Genomic DNA, 20,524 nt, shown 5'->3' with positions numbered 1-20,524 from the left:
TGCCTATCCAAGTGTTCGAGTCTGAAGACCGCCCACCAAGAGGAAAAACAAGAGCAGGTCAAGACGGTATGATAATGGAACCCATGAATACACCTTTTGGAAACAATGCAAATATGATGCTGAGTGGTATGAATGGACCACAAAATGAGATGTTTGGTGGGCCTGAGATGAATTGGATGGGCTTGATGGGCATGCCACCTCCGGGTATGAACCCAGCCGCAGTTGCCATGATGCGCATGCGCATGAATGCACCTAATGGTCCTGAACAATGGGGTTTTGGTATGATTGAATGTAGCTTTGAATTAGATTTGAGAAGTAACACACACTTATTCGGTTTTCAGGCATGGGTTCTGATATGATGAGCGAAATGGGACGACCTCCATTCATGAATCCCGGCTTCCCTAGTTTTGGGCCGGATGAGTTATGGAATGGAATGAATAACCCATTTCCAGGAATGCCTCCACAAGATATGTTTCATTTTGGTGGGCCTAATATGCATTTCAATCCTCGAGGTGGGTTTAGTGGACGTGGGCGTGGAAGAGGTGGTCGTCACTTTTCAAATCAAGGCATTCGACGAAGAAGTGACAATATGAATGGTCCAAGTGATCATGGTAGCGATACAGGAATGCGCGGAAACCGCTCTAACGATCACGATTTGAACGATGACCATCACCACCAGTCGATTAAAGGTGTTGCAATGGTAACATCCGACGAAGAAATACCGACTGGCCCTCGAGCCGAACGTGATAATAAGCACGCACCGTCGCCTTCTCGATTTAGCCGTCGCCGCTCACGCTCCCCCTCGTCTCGCCGCGAAAGTAAGAGTCGGAAACGATCTCCTACCCGGTCACGGTCACCCCAACGTAGCGAAGAGACCAAACGTGAGAGCCGAAGCCGTAGACGTACACCTAGTCGATCACCATCACAACAGCGTTCAGACCACAACACCAGCAAGACTGCAACAACAGCATCGCCTTCGCGTTCGCATAAAGACCGAACCTCGAGTTCATCAAGGCACCGGAGCTCTCGCCACCACACATCCCGTTACCGAAGTCGTGATCGTGAACGAGATAGAGATAGAGATCGAGGTCGTGATAGGGAAAGAGAGAAAGACAGAGATAAATACAGAGAAAGAAGTCAGGAGAGGGGAAGAAGGAGAGAGAGACGTTGAGTATGTATACACACTGTATACTTTACATAACACAAATTAGTTTTTTTTTATCAATTATTTGTTACAAAATTGTTGCTATGATGGCCCATTTAAATAAAATAAAATAAAAAGTCGGTCATTCCATTTCTTCTGTATTCATGTAACCGTGACTTGCAATATCATTGGCAAATGGTTAATCTTAACTTTCTTGCTCTCGAGTCTCACTTTGTTGCCTTTGATCATCATGTCTGACTCTGGTTCTTCCTCTGTCAAGAAGGGCACAGTCCAGGCCAATGTACCGCCTCCAGGAAATGCCAACCCTGAGCAGAGCTTTTTTGACAAACACAAAGGAACCATTATACAGATGGTTGTCATGTGGGTCTTGATGCAAGTCTTCTTTGGTAAGTTAATGCTTTAAATATTACATTCAAATACTTATTTCCACCTAGGTAACCGTAATTCATCCACTCCTGAGCCTGCTGTTCCTTCTACTGCCCAAAACCCTGAGGCAGCTTACACAACCCCAGCCAACACCGATTATTTTCCTATTTTGCCCCCAGGCGTTTATCACAACCCATATCCGGTTGATATTCCCACTAATACCTTGCCTTCAGCTGTCGTTCCTCTCTGGAAAGAGGGCACCCCTATGAAACTGTCTGTTTACGTTAATGAAAGTCCTTATTTTATTGAGTACAGTGCGCAACCTGATTGGGTTTCCAATGAAATTCATTTTGGCGAAGCATTTGAAGATAGTGAATACCACATGGATATTCCAGCTACTCAGGTAAATTGATTACATTGTGGTGTAAATAAAGCATAGGAATGTTAATATAATTGTCTTATCCATAAAAGTTTCTCCAAAACAACGGAACTCTATATGCCCATGTATTCCTGGTACGCGAAGGAAGTCCAATTAACCCTGCGGATGCCTCATTTATCCCTGACTCTGTGGTTTATGTCAGACATAGTAAGACCATATGATTTGCGTTGAAAAAAGAGTTCTCTAATGACTTTAACTTTATCTTTTCTTTTAGCTTTGACTAAATATTACCCTAAAAAAGCTGTTCTGAAACAGAAGAACCTTTTGCAGAGAACCGAAGATGAAGAAAAAGAGGAAAAAGAGGAAAAAGAGGAAAAAGAGGAAGTTAATCAAGAGGTATAGAAAGGACATTTTGAGTTTTGTCTTTGGATGATTAAAAACTAATGTGCTGAAGTCCCAGGAAGGATCCACTCTTGGTGGTTTTGGAGATAGCTTTTTGGGCAATTGGACTCGTCGTGCTCCGCTGGTTGCCTATTGGCATGAAAATGTAACATTGTCTCTTGTTAATGATCCTAAGAGCACCATCCCCAAGAATGGATTACAACCTGCTACCGTTAAATGTAAGCGGTCATATTAACATCAAAACAAAACAAAACAAAAATAAATAAATAAATCGCACAATCTTGTCATATAGATATTCCTTTTGATACTGGATTAACCCGCGATTCTTCTGGAAAAGTTGGGTTTTATCGCCCAATTGTCTTTCCTAACGATTTCTGGGTGTTACGTCAAAATGCTTATCCAATAAACGAGACAATCAGGTAAGAATTAAAGAGATTTTTTTAATGGTGAACGAAAGAATTTATTTTTGACTTTAATATATGTATATATATAGTACTCTTCCCTTGAATATTCGATTTGAACCTATTGCAATGTGGAAGTTTAATATTTATGCTGTATTTGACGACTCGATGAAACAGCAGTCAAATAACCCCTTGGGTGGCATGTCTTCTTCTGAAACTGACGAAATGAAACGTATGTTCATGGAGACAAATCCTGTGTTGTTGGGAACAACCTTGATCGTCTCTTTGCTCCATAGTCTGTTTGAATTCTTGGCTTTCAAAAATGGTAATATATAAATAGAGAATTAGATAACAGATTAAATGATTCCGAAAAAAACTTACATATGATAACCATAGATATTGCTTTCTGGAACAAGAAGAATAACAGTGCCGGTGTGTCTGTTCGCAGCATCATTGTTAACATATTCTTCCAAATTGTCATCTTTTTGTATTTGTTGGACAACAACCAGGAAACCTCTTGGATGGTTTTGATTGGTCAAGGTGTTGGTCTCTTGATTGAGGTGTGGAAAGTGTTCAAGGCGCTTAAGTACGAGCTTGTCTGGGTTCCTGGATCCCTCTTGCCTAGCCTTGGTACTCAAAATATCGAGTCTACTGAGACTGAAGATGACACTGCCAAATATGATGCAATTGCATTCAAGTATTTGATTTGGCTGTCTTACCCTCTTTTGGGTGGTTATGCCATCTACTCTTTGATGTATGACGAGCATAAGAGCTGGTACTCGTTCGTTCTCAAGACATTGGTCGAGTTTGTCTATATGTTTGGCTTCATTACCATGGTTCCTCAATTGTACATCAATTACCGCCTCAAGAGTGTAAGTATATTGGAAGTAAAGAATCAATATGAATGTTGAACTAATATAATCACTTCGCTTATAGGTAGCACACATGCCATGGAGAACATTGCTGTACAAGTCTTTGAACACATTCATTGGTAAGGGCACTTACACGAGACAATATGTAATCAACTGAAACCCTAAACATTATATTTTTCTCCTTCAGATGACTTGTTTGCTTTTGTAATCAAAATGCCAACCTTGCATCGTCTAGCTTGTCTTCGTGATGATGTTGTCTTTTTTGTGTACCTTTACCAACGATATGCTTACAAGGAAGATCACACGCGTGCCAACGAGTTTGGACAAGTTGGTACTGAAGTTTCCGCAACTATTACTGAGGGTGATAGTAAGGATGGAGAGACAAAAAAGACAAAGTAAATCGTGCTATTTTGTTACCAGTTTTGCTTAGCTCTTTTAGACCAAATAATGTTCATAAAAATAAAATAAAAACTAAAGAATTACATTATTTATTTAAAAATCACTTGCATTAATGTCAGAAAACCTGAGAAGGGAGAAGATTGGAGAATTAGTATATGTTACTCTATTGGCTTCTACAGCGTATTTCGTCTATAAATTCGATTTTCAAAGATTGTTTGCTGTCAAACTATTTTATTTTATACAAATTGTACATGAGTTTCCTGTTGAAACCTCGGTATGAATGGTTTTACAATTGTTGGTAAAAGCAAAATAAGTATATATATAAATATAGTCAGTTAAGTTTGATTGATTGTTTTATTATTTACAAGTGGGTTTGATTTGAAGTACGAATAATTGCTTTGCTAACACCTTTTTTTTTGGATTATAGGCCGGCAGCCATGGCAGCTACTTCGATATCAGATAAAGTGTTTCGCTCAGGTTTGTTATTTTTTGGGTATTTTTTATCTGGTCTTGACTTGCGTTTCATGGCAAGAACGGGGGGTTTTTCGATAGGAGGAATAGGATCGGCAGGTCGGTCTGTAATAGACTCCAAAAGAGCATCTAAAGAGAATTCGGGTTTTGCTGGTTTCGTACTATTAATAGAATTCTCTGCGATATGTAAAGCTTTGGGAGAAGTTGAATGAGAGGGTAATGTGAGGCTACCCATTCTTAAACCTTCGTTCATATTGTGCCGTACTGGAACAGGAATATGAGTTTCTTTTGATACAGTATCGGGTGCAGGTCTCGTTCCTTTATCGTTTCTCTCGATTGTTTTTTCTTGTCCAAATTGTTTTTTTAAATTAAGGAATGAGGCAAAAGAGGTTGTTTCTTTCATTTTCTGTATAGTTTCATTGGGAGACGCATTGAGCGATATGGCCTCATATGCTTCCTGGGTGTAGTAAAATTTGTCCATGTATGGGGCTTTGTACATTTTGCCAATTGATAAAGGAAAATCAGGAAGGGTGCTTGGTGTTTGCCTATCATTGTCTGCACGCAATTTATCAATATTTTCTGGCTGGTGTCTTGTCTCATCAGTTCCTTCTACAACTGTTTCTTCCTTCCTCAAGATATTTTCTGACATTGGATGGAAGGAGGCTGATGGTTCTATCGTCTGTATATTATTTGAGTTCGATTGGTCGTTGACCACAGGTATTCCTGTATTTTCTTCGGGTGCTTCAGTAATTTCTACGTCTTTTAAAGTATCTTTGTGTTTATCCTCAGATAATGCTTCGGCTGATTGTGTTTCTGATTTGCTGGCATTGGTCAAATTAGTTCCGTCCATATTTTCAAGAGTTGGAGTAGTAATTTCTGGTGCTTCTTCCATATCAATATCTTCTGAACTTGGTTTATTCTTATTTTCGGGAATTGGGGTAGTGGTTTCTGAGGATACTTCGTTCTTATTTTCGATCAAAACTTTGTTCTCCAAGACTTTTTGCGCATGATCCACGTTCGAGATGTCCTTGTTTTTATTGTCTTTTATCGGGTTTTTTTTTATTATTATTTCCGTCATGAATTCCTCGTCAGAGTCGATCTCTTCATCCTGCTTTGCATGATCTTGAGGATTTTCGGCTATAATTATTATGATACATGGAAATGAGTTTCTATTATACTAACATTACATAATTTTCATTGCATACTCATTAAAGCATCTTCTCGATCAGAATCTTTAATAAAGTGTATGGTTAATACATTAGTTAAATAATGCGTCCATCATATAATGCATATTTAACATGTATCTTACGTTCATCTATGTTAGTTGATTTAGGCGAAAGAATCTCATTAGAATTGGAATCAGAATCGGAATCTTCCTCGCTTGATAATGATGAATTACTTTCATAATCTTCTTGATCACTCATTTCAGAACCAGAGGGTAGATTTTCCATCATTACTTCAAGATCTAAATCCTCAACAATATTATCATTATTCATTGAAGCTAAACGTTCAATTAAAATGTCGAATTAAGAAAGACAAAGGATTTGGTGGCGCAGAGTAAACATTTTTGTTGCTATTCGTGACTACTACAATATAATAGCCAACATGAAAAAGAAGGGAAAAAACAACAATAACAAGCTCACAACACAATGAAAGAAAGGACTATGAAAGGAGAACATTAATCTACGGATGGTCAGGCAAGTTTATAGAAAATTAACATCCGGAAAGATTAGATGCGTTCCAGCGCCTCCAAAAGAGCAATGCTGTTACCGCGAATTACCTACATCATATAATAATAATAAATCAATACCTTCAATAAAAACAATAACACCACTTGATCTCATGGTTGATTCGCTTTCTGTACTTACAATCATGCCAATCTGGTTTTTTTCTGTCTCACTGATCTCCTCAACAGCCTCATCCAACACAATGTTCATGAAGGGATCATAACCACGGAGAATACCGGTTACTCGTCGGTTACCGTTGAGTTTAAGCGAAAGATGCTTATCCATATACCTTTTTTTTTTTGCAAAGAACACGTTCAACTCGCTGCATTTCATTGCTTTAAAAAAACAGTTACATTGGTCTTACTTTTTGAGCTCTGGAGTGGTTGCGATGCCCATGATGTTAATTTGTCTATAATTTCAATGACCGTTTAAGTACAGTTGCTCTAATTTATAAATTGTCCATGTCAATCGAGACATCGTGTTCATCTTACGTGTCAAGTACAATGAGTGTAGAACTGTCCTTGAGCGTCCACTGCCAATTGCAAAATGTGTTGTTGGAAGTGACTGTGGGTCCAATGACGTTTGACGGAGTACCAATCCAACACTTAACAGTCTACCTACACCTTTAAAACGTTTAATTAATCCAATACTTACTTTCTCTCATTGGTAACAACCCAAGGTATATCTAAGTAAGGGTGTATATTACATATTACTTTCTTTTCTTGAAGTGAATTTATCTCATATTGACATCTCTTTATTTATGATTTAATATTAACATAACTTGTATTCCCCTTATTATTACTGTTATTGAATGATGTAAAAAGGGAACGATTTATATCAAGTATAATTAATATCACTATTACATTATAACTACTTTTTTTAAACAAATATGAAGAGATCACTCAATACATTCCAATTACAGTCGAATAAGATAATTTATTTAGCAAAGGTTGTTCTTACGATCAAATATCTAAAGCCGTCAATTTATTCAACCCATGAAAACAAAATTACATATTTAAATGATTTTTTTTAAAAAAGAAAAAAGAAAAACAAAATCTTAGTTTTCCAGTACAAATCTATATCTGGCTTTTCCTTCTCGCATGTCTTTGACAGCCTCGTTTGCATCCTTCATAGGATATTTGCTAATCCAAGGCTTAACATCATGAGTAGCAGCGAATTTAAGCATATCCTCGATCATGGAAGGAGATCCGATTGCAGATCCGACGATGGATGCCTGCCGATATGCCAGCAAAAGAGCAGGGATGTTCGTCAATGGCGTCTCGGGGACTCCAACTATAATAAAATGGCCATTCGGCTTAAGAAGGTTGATATATCTTGGCCAATCAAAGTCATTACTAAAGCTAGTAGATAATATATGTGTGAAGGTGTAGTTGTGTGTATCCATTGTCTCTTTGTCACTGGTAACAACATAATCATCGCAACCAAGTTCTTTGGCATCAGCTCGTTTGCGATCAGAGTGTGAGAGAGCGACAACAGACGCGCCCATAGCCTTGGCCCATTGTACACCAAAATGACCGAGACCGCCAATACCAATTATGCCAACCTTATCCCCGGGTTTGACTCCAAAACGCTTGAGAGGAGAGTAGGATGTCACGCCAGCACATAAGAAAGTAGCAGCAATCTCGTTGGACATATTATTTGGAATTTTGAAGACAAATCGTCCATGGCCTCTCCACTTGTCTGCGTAGCCACCAAAAGTCTTGTCGCCGTTATACCAGCGGCCGTTGTAGGTACTAATGAACTGACGATGGCAAATGTTCTCATTACCACTCTTGCAATATTCGCACTCGAGACAGGAGCCGGACTGAGCTCCAACACCGATACGATCGCCAGCCTTGATATGCTTTACATTCTTACCGACGCGTGTGCACACACCAGTGATTTCGTGGCCAACAACGCAGGGGTAGTCGGTAGGTCTCCATCCAGAATCCAGAGTGTGAATATCTGATCCACAGATACCGCAATGAGTAACGTTCATCTCAACGGTTTCGTCGTCAAATTCCTTCAAAGGCAATTCGGTCCATTCAAGAGGTTGGTCTGTCAATTTAAGATTCGGGTTAAGATTTTTTTACGATGCAAAAAATTAGTTAGAATGCTTACCTTTGCCGGGACAAGCCCATCCGTGGAAAGTGTCAGTAGACATATTGTATGTTATAGGAATAAAACGTAATGAAGCTAAACAGCATCCTCCTTTTATACAGCTGTATTATGTATGCCCGCTAAAAATCCCAATCTTTTGAATCATATCCATTATTCACTAAATTATTACTATGTGGCACATGTTGCCTTTTACAAATATCCTTTTACTTTGGTTGATGTGGCTGAATAGCTTTAATAGTTCCACAATATACATAATAGGATGTGATTCGTATACTGGTTTATATATTAGGATTTGTTTCGTATGCTATTTTACACAAAAGGCAGTGCCTTCTTTTATTTCATCTTATCTTTCTTTCTTTATTTCGTTAAAATTTTGAAGGCTATCTGTTTTAATCGCTCTGCTCTCTTTCTGGAACTTATCGGCGCAAAAATGAAATGCACCAAAAGCGAGGAATGTATTAGAGAAACTGATAGAAAATTGCACTAATAATTTTCGGAAAGAGTATAAAATCCACTCAAGTTTCTTTACACAGAATCTTTATATCAAAATTTATAAATAAAGATTTTCCAAAAAGAAAAAAAAATCGCTACCAGCAGTTTCTCTATACGAAAAAGTATACATAAAAATAAAAAAAAAAGTCTTAAGATTTTTAAGGCTTCTGTCATTTATTATATCAATCTCTTTTTCTTCCGACTATAAATTTAAACCTTGAATAAAAAACCAAAAGTAATAGCTCTAAAGCTTTTTTTATAAAGAAACTGTTAGAATTGCTTTCAAATTTTCTTGGTTTTAAGTCTTTATTTGGAATAAAGCCGAAGATTATATTTGGTCTTAAAGACTTTCTTAAAGAAACTCCAAAAGTTGCTCTAAAGTTGCGTTTAATTCTGACGTTATTTTAGGTACGTGAAAAGAGCCTTTTAAGTTTAAAGATTTTTTTTAGATACTGCTGAAGCTGCTCTAATTTCCTACTCCAATTTCAATACATTTTTTGCCTGAAATAGATATAAATCAATCAAAAAAGCTTTGTGGCTATTTAAGTTCTGACATAAATAAATAAAAATTGTCTGCCTTGCCTTTATATATACCATGTCATCCGCATACACGACCAGATATTCTAGAATCTGATGATTATAAGAGGTTTCATTATCTGCAAACGAAGATGCAGATACAGATGCAGATGCAGGCGGCATAATGTAACATATTAGCCAAAGTTAGCATTAGATAAAAGGCACTGAGTCCTTCTTTTAACTTCCTCAGCTTTAGTTGTATGTCTGATACCTTTATTACCAAGAGTTTTGCCGACGACAATCTTCAAGCTTTGATCTGAAGAATCAATCTGTAAATATTAACTATATGCAGATCTTCTTTAGCCAATTATTTACAAAGTTTAACCTCTGCAGTCTGCACCTGCGTCTGCGTTTGCAAACATAATAAAACCCCCTGACATGCTTATAGTTAATGTTTTATATACATATTTTATTTTAATGTAAGGAGGGATGGAATACAAAATTTAAAGAAACGTAGTCTTAGTTTTCCAGCACAAATCTATATCTAGCTTTTCCTTCTCGCATGGCCTTGACAGCCTCGTTTGCATCCTTCATAGGATATTTGTTAATCCAAGGCTTAACATCATGAGTAGCAGCGAATTTAAGCATATCCTCGATCATGGAAGGAGATCCTATAGAGGATCCAACCAGGGAGACTTGACGACTGACCAACCACATTGCAGGGATATTAGTCAACGGCTTCTCGGGAAGAGCAACCATAATGAAGTAGCCATTTGCCTTGATAAGACTGAGATAAAGAGCCCAATCAAATGTATCGCTAAAGTTGGTACACAGAATATGTGTAAATGTACCGTTTTGAGCACCCATTGCCTCCTTGTCAGTAGTAATAATATAATCATCGCAACCGAGTTCTTTGGCATCAGCTCGTTTGCGATCAGAGTGTGAGAGAGCGACAACAGACGCGCCCATAGCCTTGGCCCATTGTACGCCAAAATGACCGAGACCGCCAATACCAATTATGCCAACCTTGTCCCCGGGTTTGACTCCAAAACGCTTGAGAGGAGAGTAGGTGGTCACACCAGCACAGAAGAAAGTAGCAGCAATCTCGTTGGACATATTGTCCGGAATTTTGAAGACAAATCGTTCATGTCCTCTCCACTTGTCTGCGTAGCCACCAAACGACTTGTCGCCGTTATACCAGCGGCTGTTGTAGGTACCGACAGACTTGCGCTGGCAAATATTTTCGTCGCCATTCTTGCAGTTGTCACACTCGAGACAGGAACCAGACTGAGCTCCAACACCGATACGATCGCCAGCCTTGATATGCTTTACATTCTTACCGACACGTGTGCACACACCAGTGATTTCGTGGCCAACAACACAGGGATAGTCTGTAGGACCCCATCCAGAATCTAGAGTGTGGAGATCTGATCCACAGATACCACAGTGAGTAACGTTCATCTCAACGGTTTCGTCGTCAAATTCCTTCAAAGGCAATTCGGTCCATTCGAGAGGTTGGTCTGTCAATTTAAGATTCGGGTTAAGATTTTTTTACGATGCAAAAAATTAGTTAGAATGCTTACCTTTGCCGGGACAAGCCCAACCGTGGAAAGTGTTGGTAGACATGCTGTATGTTATAGGAATAAAGTGTAATAAAGCTAAACAACATTCACCTTTTATATATACCTTTTACTTATTCAATCCCCGAGTGGATTTTCGGGTAAGTTTTTTTTTATATATATTTCTTATTCTTATTGTTATATATCCCAAAGAACGACTTGGTTGATTATTAATACTGAACTATAGGGTATTAATCAGCGCTGTATTCTCCGTATCAATTTTTTTTGGGCTATGAGCCATGGGTCCTGAAATCCTTGTATATGAATAGCCCTTAAAAATGTTGATTTAAATTGAATGGTAAAGTAATCAGTGCTGTTTAGCTGTGTGGCCTCAATAGCATCTGAGTGATACTCGACCATAATTATGACAAGAACTGTATCACACAAGCAAATCCCGGATTTCAACCTTCTTATATTAGATAATCATTTTCCGGGAATAATCGCGTATATACGTATTATTATTATTATTGTTATTTTTATCATCGAACTTCTCAAGAAGTATCTTTATATCATCTGAAGGAATCGTAGTCTGGATTTAAGTATTACCAAATGTTCAGTAGATTCTTCATGTGTCAAGAACAAGGTTGAGATTTTGATTTATTTATCTTTTGTACCAAAAGAAACTGAACACAAAAGATAATACAAACATGTCATCTATTGTAATTACGATACCACTAAAAGGTTTATTATACTCCTTATAATATACCTCTGACCAACCTTTTTTTCAGAATTCTACGAGATGGATATGTGCCAAACAATTAGCAAAAATTGTAGAGACAAATAATTAAGACTAATTTTTATTTTATTTATTTTTTACCCGGTGTATTTTTTTATCAAAGACGAAAATGGCCTATTGCTAACTTCCTTCAAATGGTTCACATTATAAAACTTTATATTTTGTAATACATTATATACACTATTAATATTTCAAGCCGTAAAGTCCAAGTGAGAATGTGCGAACCAAAAGTAAAAATCCTGAAGATGGGTTTCATTAGATTAAGAGCTTTTGTTAAAAGAACAAAAAAAAAATTTGCTTACTTGGAAAGCAAATTTCAGATTGTTTTCACAATTTTTTTTTACGAATTTGTTCGTATTATACTCTTAAGCATATATTCTATTATGATATTCTGCTTAGAGAAAAACCGGAAGCTTTCATACAGACATACTACATCTCCTTCCAATAGAAAGCAGCGGCATAGTAGTACGGATCATTTTTGCTATCTACTTTTGTATCGCAAGAACTTACGTTATAACGTACGCCATACTAAGTCAGTGTCGCGTCAGTTTTGATGCTGACAGTGAAATGATAACAGTGGAGGTTTGGTACACAGTCCGGTTGATTAATATTTTTCTTATTTTAAAGTATGTTTGTTGGTAACCAAAAGAAATATCTTTTTAGGTAAAGCAGCTGTCGTAATGTTAATTGTCGATTAACCTTAATTGCCACCAATACATAGTAGCTATACACTCTATAGGGGTAAAGGGCTATTTTGAGGGTGATTTTTGAGGTAATTCTAGGGGACGCTTTTCGAGAGAGAAAACCGCCCCTATTTCGACCCTTTACTTTTATGGAAAGCAGTGTATCTCCGCTCTCTTGTGTGCATGTAAGATTCTATTCACATATCGATATATCTTTTCTACATTTTATAATTGTATTTTTAATGGATCATATATCATAAGACTTTTCTGTACAATTAATAATTCTTGGCTTTTTTTAGAGTAGTATCTTATCAATTTGTGCTTACTTGGAAGTTACGGTATTCAATGTGAGGTTTTATAAGGTGGCTAGCACTTAAAGCTATATTTTATTGTTTGATATACTAAAAAGAAATAATTCTTTGTCATAATCACTTAGTACCAATATTCTAATATATAGGATAATTTGCTATAAAGTATACTATGAACTTGCACTTACTGTGTAATTCCTATCTTATTTATCTGTAAATAGATAATATTGTTTGAGATAAAAAATTCGATTTTATAAAATTTGTTAAAACGATATTATTTTCTACAAAGTTGATTGCCAGTTTGGCGGAAAGAAGAAACGCCGAGCGATCATTGAGAAGCCATGAAAAGCTATAAAAGTGATTCCTTCTTAATCTTTGGCTGCTTGATCAAGGACTTGACCTGGTCTTGTAAAGATGCTTTATTCTGTCATATCTCTGGTATGACCCGCTAATACAATATTATCTTTGAAACAGCTTTATATTGCTATTAGGATAGAATACAAAATGGTTTCTAAATGTTTTAATTACACAACTCATACTTGATTTTAGCAATACATACACAAACTTCAGAACAGCGAATCTAAAACAATAAAAGACAAATACAAGGAGTCTAAATCTTGTTTTGATATATTTGTAGAATAATGATTAAGATTTTTAAGCGATTGTCATTTATATCAATGTGTTTGTTTAGTTAATTACGTAATAAATCTTTATGTATCAAAACTACATATGATATACGATACTTATATATACAAAGTCTATAAAATACGGAAAAATTAAAGGGTAAAAAGTTTAAACTTTACGAGCCTTTATGTTTTATTCTGCAAGTACTCGATTGGCTGAATTATTATATATAATCTTATACAGCTTCTTAGTAATTTATTCCTATTAAGTGACACTTTCGAAAGGACCGAGCAAGCAAACCTCGGATATTTAGCCCCTTATTGACCGAAATACATTGAATGAAATTATCTTATTCCTAGTCCTTACTATCAAGGAATCATTACAATCAACCAGACGGAGGCCAGAGTTTATTAGACCCCTACAAGACCTGGTTTCTAAAGTGCACGTCATTGCCACACAAATACACCTATGTACTTGGCTAGTACACCTTCTTTACCAATTTGACACCCAAGGCATCCTTTGATCTTAACCAATTAAATAAGCAAGATATTTTTGCTAAGGTTTCTTTGTTGCTGATTAATATCATTAATGTCTCCTACTATGTAACAGACATAATAATGCTTATGTCTCGACAATTTCCTACACCCACATCTCATAGCTGATATCGTAGGCCAATAAAGGACATAAGAATAAAAAGGATATTTTACAAACGTTGAACCAATGTGTCTGGTATGTCCGAGCACGGTAATTCACGTCCCCAGCTGTTTCTTCAAAGGATCAAGCAAGTCCCGAACAATTGTTCATGTCGTCGCTCTCAAATATCGAATGTGATATGGTATAGTATTACAAGATGATATTACATTAAGTCTTCATTTCTTTATTGTTCACATTATTATAAGCTATTATAGATATACCAATTCAATATTCTTATTTCTTTTTGAAGGATATGGTTTCGTTACAGTTTGAGAATAGTTTGTGAAATAAAGATCTTGTTGCTTTCTCAAACTTCTAGTATCTCCTTTTCCAACTGTGAGGTAGATGGCAATATTCTGGAGAGGTTCATTTGTGTTACTCAAATTGTAAGTATTATAAGGTCCAAAAAAAATGCTTTGGAGAGTTGTTATTTAAGATGAAGACTAAAAAGAGATAGAATAACATCATTGACAAGAGTAGAATAACTTTTTTTCAACCTGGTTATTAACATGTACCCCCCAAAATACTATCTTGGTAAGCCATTACATTATTAAAGTAATTTAGTAAATTACTCTATTACTATCTACACTGTATGATATCCTTTGTATGTCTATTGGGAAGGTATCGTTCTAGAATAGAACGATATATATATATATATATATATGTTGTATTGTTTATTGGAGACAACATAAAAATTCATCTTAAACGCCTGAGAAAAGCTGGCAAAAATCTCCTAATAAAATCACCCTTTTTCTTACCATAGTGTATCTCCTGTAGATCAAGTGCTGATCTCGCTTGTATCTGATTATTAAATAAGCAAAATATCCGCCCCTCTTCCTTAACTCTCCTATATTAGTACTCTGAGATATTTGATGTCACGCCTTGTACACAAACCGTTCACACACACACAACATAGTGCACTAGTACGAAGGCCTTATTTTAAGACTAGTTTATTCACATATTCGTTGTTGATTTTTGCTTTTGCTTTTGCTTTTAGCTAGGACTAAATTGGTAGGTTTTGTTTCATTTCATTGTATTTGGTTTATTTTATTTTTTGGGTAGAACTTTGCTGTATGTGTTATTGATTTGATTATGATAATGAAAGCCACCCTTATAGATATTTTGATTGATTTTTGTTGTGTGGCTGTTATTCTTTATACATTACTGCATTGTGTACTATATTGTTTTTGTAGTAATCAAGTATATTATTATGTAATGTCTGCAGTATTATATCATTGTGTACGATTCCCATATACTTGGTATAAAGTATTAATTTTAATGAATACAAGCCTGTAAATTTCCGGTGGACCGGACCGATAATTTGTATAGTTAGCTAGAAAATATAGCTGAGGTTTCCCTTGAGTTACGACATAGTTTCTTGTGTAAATAAGAAAACAGACCGTTTCAGTTTCTATTATCACAATTTTCGATAATATCCATGACAATTTTTACCTTTAGTTCATTTGGGTACTATATATCTTTATACCTTTAAAAGATAATGTGATTCCTAATTTTTCCCACATGCTGTTTAAATATAGTAGTCTTTTTTTTTTCTCCAGATCTGGTGGCTATTTATACTGGCATATATAAATCATGGCGCCCTTGATTATGTATGGGGTCCTGCAGCCTTAATACCAGATACACCAATGTATAGCTGACTCTCTGCACGACAGGCGTCATATATTTAGGAAAATAAATATTCATGAACGCACGGGCAAACTAATAGATGAATTGTGCGTCAATCTAGACAGAAATATCCCCCTTTTTTTTTTCTTTTTCTTTTCTTAAAGCGTGAAAATGCTTAGTATTTGCCAATACATCTTGACAATGATATCAGAAATGCCAGACAAAGGTATGATGCAACTTTAATTGCGCACATTTTCTTATCTCAAATTTGGTTCAGTTTTATTTTTATGTGTGCAAGATGAAGGAGATTTTTTTTATTTGATTTTTGATGTTAATTGTAAAGCAGAAATTAACCAAGAAGTAAAAAGAACTCTAAGCCAATTCATACGCTTCATAATTAATTCTAGTGATTTGGAGCTTAATATTCAAAAGCAATAGACTTATGAATTGCTGGAGAGTCATTCGATGTTAAAAGTAAATATAAGGTGCTTTCTTTTTATTTCTTAACCTATAATTCAAAATCTTCTATATATCGTTTTCCAAAGTTTGGCTGCTTTCATTGTCACAATTAAATAAATTCTTGTATGATTATATAATGAATCGAATACACAAAAAAGAAAAGTCGGTTATCTAGGAAGATTGATACATACATGGATATTCCATATTCGTAAGAGGATTACAGATAAGGTATTGTTTATTGGTTACATCTTTAAATGCCACTCAGCATGACAAAGCAACAGGTTCACAAAATCAGTTGAGAGAATAAAAAACGATTGTAAAATTAAAAGACAGTTATGATCGTGGGAAAGTAAGAGTCATTGGTAGCCAAGTGATTCTTGGGTATAACAACAACAAATGGTCTACAGAATAAAGTTTCTAAAGAAGAAGTGTCCTATTGTGGTCTAAGAGGTAGATTTATCTATTATAGTTTTTCTAAGGTTTCGTATATATGTATTACCAATTCCACCTAGTCCAAATGCCGGTCCGATGCGTCCGATGCGTGCCAGCGTACTCTTTAAATACTCTACCTTGACTAATCGAGCACGCTGCCAGAGAGATACAGTTGGGCGATTGTAGAGATCGAGAGCATATAGATGTAGTGGGGTGCTTAAGAATTGAACAGCAGCAGGACAGACCAACTGTGCAGCTGTGTTGCCCTGATCCGAATTAGACACAAGCTTGTGTTGCTGCAGTGTAGCCGAGATGTAGGATGGTGCAGTAAAGCTAGCAGCGATTGTCATTGAATCGCGTGCAGCAAATAGTAGATAGGTGAGTAAAGGAAGGGGTTTGGCGGCAGATACGCCAAACATGCGAGTGAATGCACGGTCTTTGATGATGCAAAGCGACATGTTGACGATGCTTGTGCCGATAAATTTGAGAAACGCAGTTCTGTTCAGATCGACTGAATAATTTTCGCAGGTAGTCTCGATTGTATTTGCAGCGATATAGGTGCTAAAGTAGGTACCATAAACATATCCAAACTGTGGTGTGGCCAAGAATCGCAAAGGGTTTGCCAACAAATTCCGGAATCCTTTCCTGAGACCGGTGTTCAAGGTTTGCTTGCCGTTTGCATTTTCGATTATAGATCTATTGATAAACTAGAGATGAATAGGAGCCATGAGATTATCAAGTAGATCATGTAGATCCGTACCGATCCACGACAGCGATAAAGGGAGCGACGGCTGCGGAAGATACGGTGGCTGCAATAAAATCCACGCCATAGAGGGATGTGAGTGCTTTTCGAGAATAGATGCCTGTGTCGACTGACGGTAAAGGGGTTTCGAATGAAAATGATTTATCTCGCATAAGAAAAGAGCAGTAATATATGACTGGTCTTGCTGTGAGGAGTTGACACAATAAATAGATATATTTATAGAGAGAAGAAGAGTGAGGGGGGTAAAGGGTATGAGAGCCAAAGGTTTTTATATGTGAAAGGTGAATGAGCAAGAAAGGTAGCAAAAGGCCAAAACTCCGGTTTTATAGTGTTTGGACGAGTTTAGACTGTTCAGCAAGAATGACTAATTTCATGCAGGTTTCGGTATACATCGGTGTGTATATAAAATAAAGTAAGAGAAGATAAACACAGCTGGCTAAATTTCCCCAGCCAAATCAGACCTTAAAAATACATAAATAGATGAATTATATATATATATAAAAAGCGGTTTAGAATTACGGATTAGAATACATGAATACATGAATTACCAGCACAAACGTGCGTTTTTTTGGTTTACATTTCAAAAAATCTAACTTTGTGCAGTATGTACCTTACTCTCTTCTCTAACCAATATCTCTTTAAAGTCCTTTCATTTTAATGCCCTTTTTTTCTTTTAAAAAAAATCCATTTCAAACCGACCAAAGAACAATAGTACTAATAATCGTACTAATGAACAATAAGCACCATATAACTGTATTAACCAAAATTAAATAAAAAAAAATCAAAACGTAGATTGTCCCACTTCTTTATCCCAAAAGAATAACATAGCATGATATATATATATAATGTTAGCATGTATGTGTGTATGTATATGATGAGTTTGCTTTATTAATAAAGTAAAAATTCAAATTCTGACAGAGATGAAAAGATATTCTTTACTCGTCATCGACAACAGTGGTCTCGAGACCTATAATTTTTTTTTAAAAAATAAAGAAGAGAAAGAGAGAGAGATAATGACAACTTAGTAACAGTCTACAAAGGACACCCGATTTTTTGAAAACTTACCCTTGAAGCTGGCGACGGGAACGTAGGTGACGTAAGAGTAGAGCTTATCCTTGGCATCCTCCTCATCGTTACGCTTACGGGCGATTCTGAGGCGGATACGGTGCTCGATGTGCTTGACACCACGAGCCCAGAGGGCCTTGTTGAGTGCGGGGTCAATGCGGACATCCTTGGTGCCCATGGCCTTCTCGGCAAAAGCCTTGATGGCCTTGACAGCGTGAGGAGTACGCTTTCTCAAGGATCTGCCAAAGACATGCTTGTGCATGTGGATGGTGTACTCGCGGGTAACAACGTCAGCGAGAGTGGAACGCTTGGTGGTCTTCTGGTCCTTGGCCATCTAGAAAAGAAAATTTAACATCAGCATCTGGATTTCGATGTTGATCCTGAGCAATCCATATATCTGTAGATGCTTGAAGACTGATTTTGGCTTGGATGGCCATTAGAATAACACTTACGGCTCTGCAGATGGATGATAAAAGAGGAGGATCTTCATCTCCTTGTGGCCTGTGTATTTGCCTTGTCTTCCAGCCAGCCTACTCCGGAGTCTCAAAGTGACGGTTAAGCTTGTCCGGGCTGGAGGGTGGTCGGTATGGTTTGAGAGATCAGCAAATTTCAAGAAAAAATAAAATAAATAAATTTGGCACAGACGATTTAACATATGTGTTATCTAGATGCTTATAAGTGAAGTGGGTTTGGAAACACCATCGACAGACCTTTTGGTTACAAAGAAACCACGAGGTTTCACCACTATGGAAGTGTTGTTTACTGTTCTAGGCAACAAAATGAACTTTTTATATATTAATATTAATATTAATATTAATATAAATTTATATATATACACCTATTGAATACTAAATACTGAATATTTAATATTCCTTTGGTTTTGTGCCTTGATCCCTTTTCACCACCACCACCTCCTCCTCCTACACCTCCTCTTACCCCTCTTATTTGCCTCCCCTTTATTATTATTATTATTACTATTACTATTTCTAATTATTTCTTTATTTATCTTTGTGAAATTTTTCTCATCTTTATCGGTGGTGTAGTTTCCCCTCTCACCTCACAGCCATCTAGATGCCAGAATAGTCAGATGAAAAACAAAGAACACAAAGAAATATAGAGAGAGAAACAATTCATTCTCCCCTTGTTTTCCTGCATTGATACGCGTACCATGAAGAGCTAAAGGGGTGTTAATGAAACGACAAGCTTGTCGAACCTATTCAGGGCTCTTTAATCAATCACTATTGCCGATCATGGTTTGTGTGTGCGATCGTATTGTTAGCGGAGTAAAAGGAGGTATGAAAAGAAGAGGGGTTAGGAGCTAAGAGGAACAAAGAAAGTCGCAAGAACACGAGGCGTCAGATTTCCCCCCTTCTTTTTAACTTATTAAGGTTTGTACATGTTGAGTTTACTTTGAAAACATTTTAAAGGAATGCTTCCAACTTGAGAGGAGTTTAGTCAAGGGGATGAAAGGTCTAAGAAAAGGAGCAGGAGCAGGAGAAGGAGAAGGAGGAGAAGGAGAAGGAGTAGGAGAAGAAGAAGTGAGGGGGGGTGGTAGTGATAATGGTAGCCGTTGATGTTGATGTGAACCTTGATCTTTTGGCATTTCTCAACAGAAATCTTGCCTTTTATTTATATAAAGCTATGTATATACGACAGAATACAAGCTGTAAACCTTTGCACACACACACACAAAAGACCCTCGAAATTCATAGTAAATAATATACAGCTATTAATAATATTATTTTCTTTTTTTAAAAAAAAAATCAGAAGAAATAATGGTGATAATAAAAACAAGGAGAATTGAAAGCTGTGACCCTTTGTATTTATATTTATATTTATATTTATATTTATATATGCATCAAGGCGCTTTGACCAAGACATGTATATGTAGATGTATATGTGTATTTTTAGGTGCTTATAATAAGTTCAATTAATTTTGTATGCTCAATTGACATTGTCAATCCCTTTTTTTCTTGCTCACCGTGAGTCTCAATTGGAGTGTGTATTTCAACCAAGACGTGTCTTGATGGTAAAGAGTGTTCGTTGCAACAAAGAAGTTCAATTGGGACTTGGAATAGATTACAAAAAAAGATATATTATTGTGGAGTGCAGTGTAAAGCAGTCTTGTAATCACCACTGTTCTGAAGGAGTATCTTTCTACAGCTCATTTATTCCCCTGAACCCAAAAGTCAACCTCTTCAGTTT

General features: G+C 36.6%; 8 protein-coding genes across 8 annotated transcripts; 1 reads left to right on the top strand and 7 right to left on the bottom strand.

Moving 5' to 3' along the window:
* The first annotated feature begins 1,401 nt into the window (after positions 1 to 1,401).
* Positions 1,402 to 4,079, top strand: PHYBLDRAFT_123461 (hypothetical protein). The gene is made up of 10 exons (XM_018428930.1): positions 1,402 to 1,551; positions 1,600 to 1,934; positions 2,003 to 2,117; positions 2,185 to 2,306; positions 2,365 to 2,530; positions 2,605 to 2,731; positions 2,806 to 3,038; positions 3,110 to 3,585; positions 3,650 to 3,704; positions 3,773 to 4,079. Exons 1-10 carry the CDS (start codon positions 1,515 to 1,517, stop codon positions 3,982 to 3,984), a joined length of 1,878 nt encoding a protein of 625 aa, XP_018294217.1. The 5' UTR covers positions 1,402 to 1,514; the 3' UTR covers positions 3,985 to 4,079.
* Positions 4,080 to 4,405: 326 nt separating this feature from the next.
* Positions 4,406 to 5,951, bottom strand: PHYBLDRAFT_143160 (hypothetical protein; the record flags this gene model as incomplete). Its single annotated transcript, XM_018430944.1, has 3 exons — positions 4,406 to 5,592; positions 5,661 to 5,687; positions 5,765 to 5,951. 3 exons carry the CDS (start codon positions 5,949 to 5,951, stop codon positions 4,406 to 4,408), a joined length of 1,401 nt encoding a protein of 466 aa, XP_018294216.1.
* A 50-nt stretch (positions 5,952 to 6,001) lies between these two features.
* On the bottom strand, positions 6,002 to 6,591 carry PHYBLDRAFT_132223 (hypothetical protein). The gene is made up of 3 exons (XM_018429477.1): positions 6,547 to 6,591; positions 6,324 to 6,471; positions 6,002 to 6,235 (listed from the first exon to the last, which is right to left on the bottom strand). The coding sequence occupies exons 1-3, from the start codon at positions 6,576 to 6,578 to the stop codon at positions 6,185 to 6,187; spliced, it is 231 nt and encodes a 76-aa protein (XP_018294215.1). The 5' UTR covers positions 6,579 to 6,591; the 3' UTR covers positions 6,002 to 6,184.
* A 648-nt stretch (positions 6,592 to 7,239) lies between these two features.
* Positions 7,240 to 8,346, bottom strand: PHYBLDRAFT_59710 (hypothetical protein; the record flags this gene model as incomplete). The annotated part of the gene is made up of 2 exons (XM_018440546.1): positions 7,240 to 8,240; positions 8,304 to 8,346. The coding sequence occupies 2 exons, from the start codon at positions 8,344 to 8,346 to the stop codon at positions 7,240 to 7,242; spliced, it is 1,044 nt and encodes a 347-aa protein (XP_018294214.1).
* Positions 8,347 to 9,830: 1,484 nt separating this feature from the next.
* Positions 9,831 to 10,937, bottom strand: PHYBLDRAFT_143156 (hypothetical protein; the record flags this gene model as incomplete). Its single annotated transcript, XM_018430943.1, has 2 exons — positions 9,831 to 10,831; positions 10,895 to 10,937. The coding sequence occupies 2 exons, from the start codon at positions 10,935 to 10,937 to the stop codon at positions 9,831 to 9,833; spliced, it is 1,044 nt and encodes a 347-aa protein (XP_018294213.1).
* Positions 10,938 to 11,125: 188 nt separating this feature from the next.
* PHYBLDRAFT_59708 (hypothetical protein) lies at positions 11,126 to 13,194 on the bottom strand (the record flags this gene model as incomplete). Its single annotated transcript, XM_018440545.1, has 7 exons — positions 11,126 to 11,339; positions 11,748 to 11,818; positions 12,366 to 12,542; positions 12,676 to 12,728; positions 12,752 to 12,795; positions 12,846 to 12,868; positions 13,186 to 13,194. 7 exons carry the CDS (start codon positions 13,192 to 13,194, stop codon positions 11,126 to 11,128), a joined length of 591 nt encoding a protein of 196 aa, XP_018294212.1.
* A 3,187-nt stretch (positions 13,195 to 16,381) lies between these two features.
* On the bottom strand, positions 16,382 to 17,406 carry PHYBLDRAFT_143155 (hypothetical protein; the record flags this gene model as incomplete). The annotated part of the gene is made up of 3 exons (XM_018430942.1): positions 16,382 to 16,476; positions 16,559 to 17,187; positions 17,252 to 17,406. The coding sequence occupies 3 exons, from the start codon at positions 17,404 to 17,406 to the stop codon at positions 16,382 to 16,384; spliced, it is 879 nt and encodes a 292-aa protein (XP_018294211.1).
* A 656-nt stretch (positions 17,407 to 18,062) lies between these two features.
* PHYBLDRAFT_123454 (hypothetical protein) lies at positions 18,063 to 18,784 on the bottom strand. The gene is made up of 3 exons (XM_018428929.1): positions 18,772 to 18,784; positions 18,320 to 18,653; positions 18,063 to 18,221 (listed from the first exon to the last, which is right to left on the bottom strand). The coding sequence occupies exons 2-3, from the start codon at positions 18,651 to 18,653 to the stop codon at positions 18,190 to 18,192; spliced, it is 366 nt and encodes a 121-aa protein (XP_018294210.1). The 5' UTR covers positions 18,772 to 18,784; the 3' UTR covers positions 18,063 to 18,189.
* Positions 18,785 to 20,524: the final 1,740 nt, after the last annotated feature.

This window comes from Phycomyces blakesleeanus (genome assembly GCF_001638985.1).
Source record: "Phycomyces blakesleeanus NRRL 1555(-) unplaced genomic scaffold PHYBLscaffold_6, whole genome shotgun sequence".
Classification (NCBI taxonomy): Eukaryota; Fungi; Mucoromycota; class Mucoromycetes; order Mucorales; family Phycomycetaceae; genus Phycomyces; species Phycomyces blakesleeanus.
Note: the sequence above shows the minus strand (reverse complement) of the source record. Positions and strands in the feature narration are given on the sequence as shown.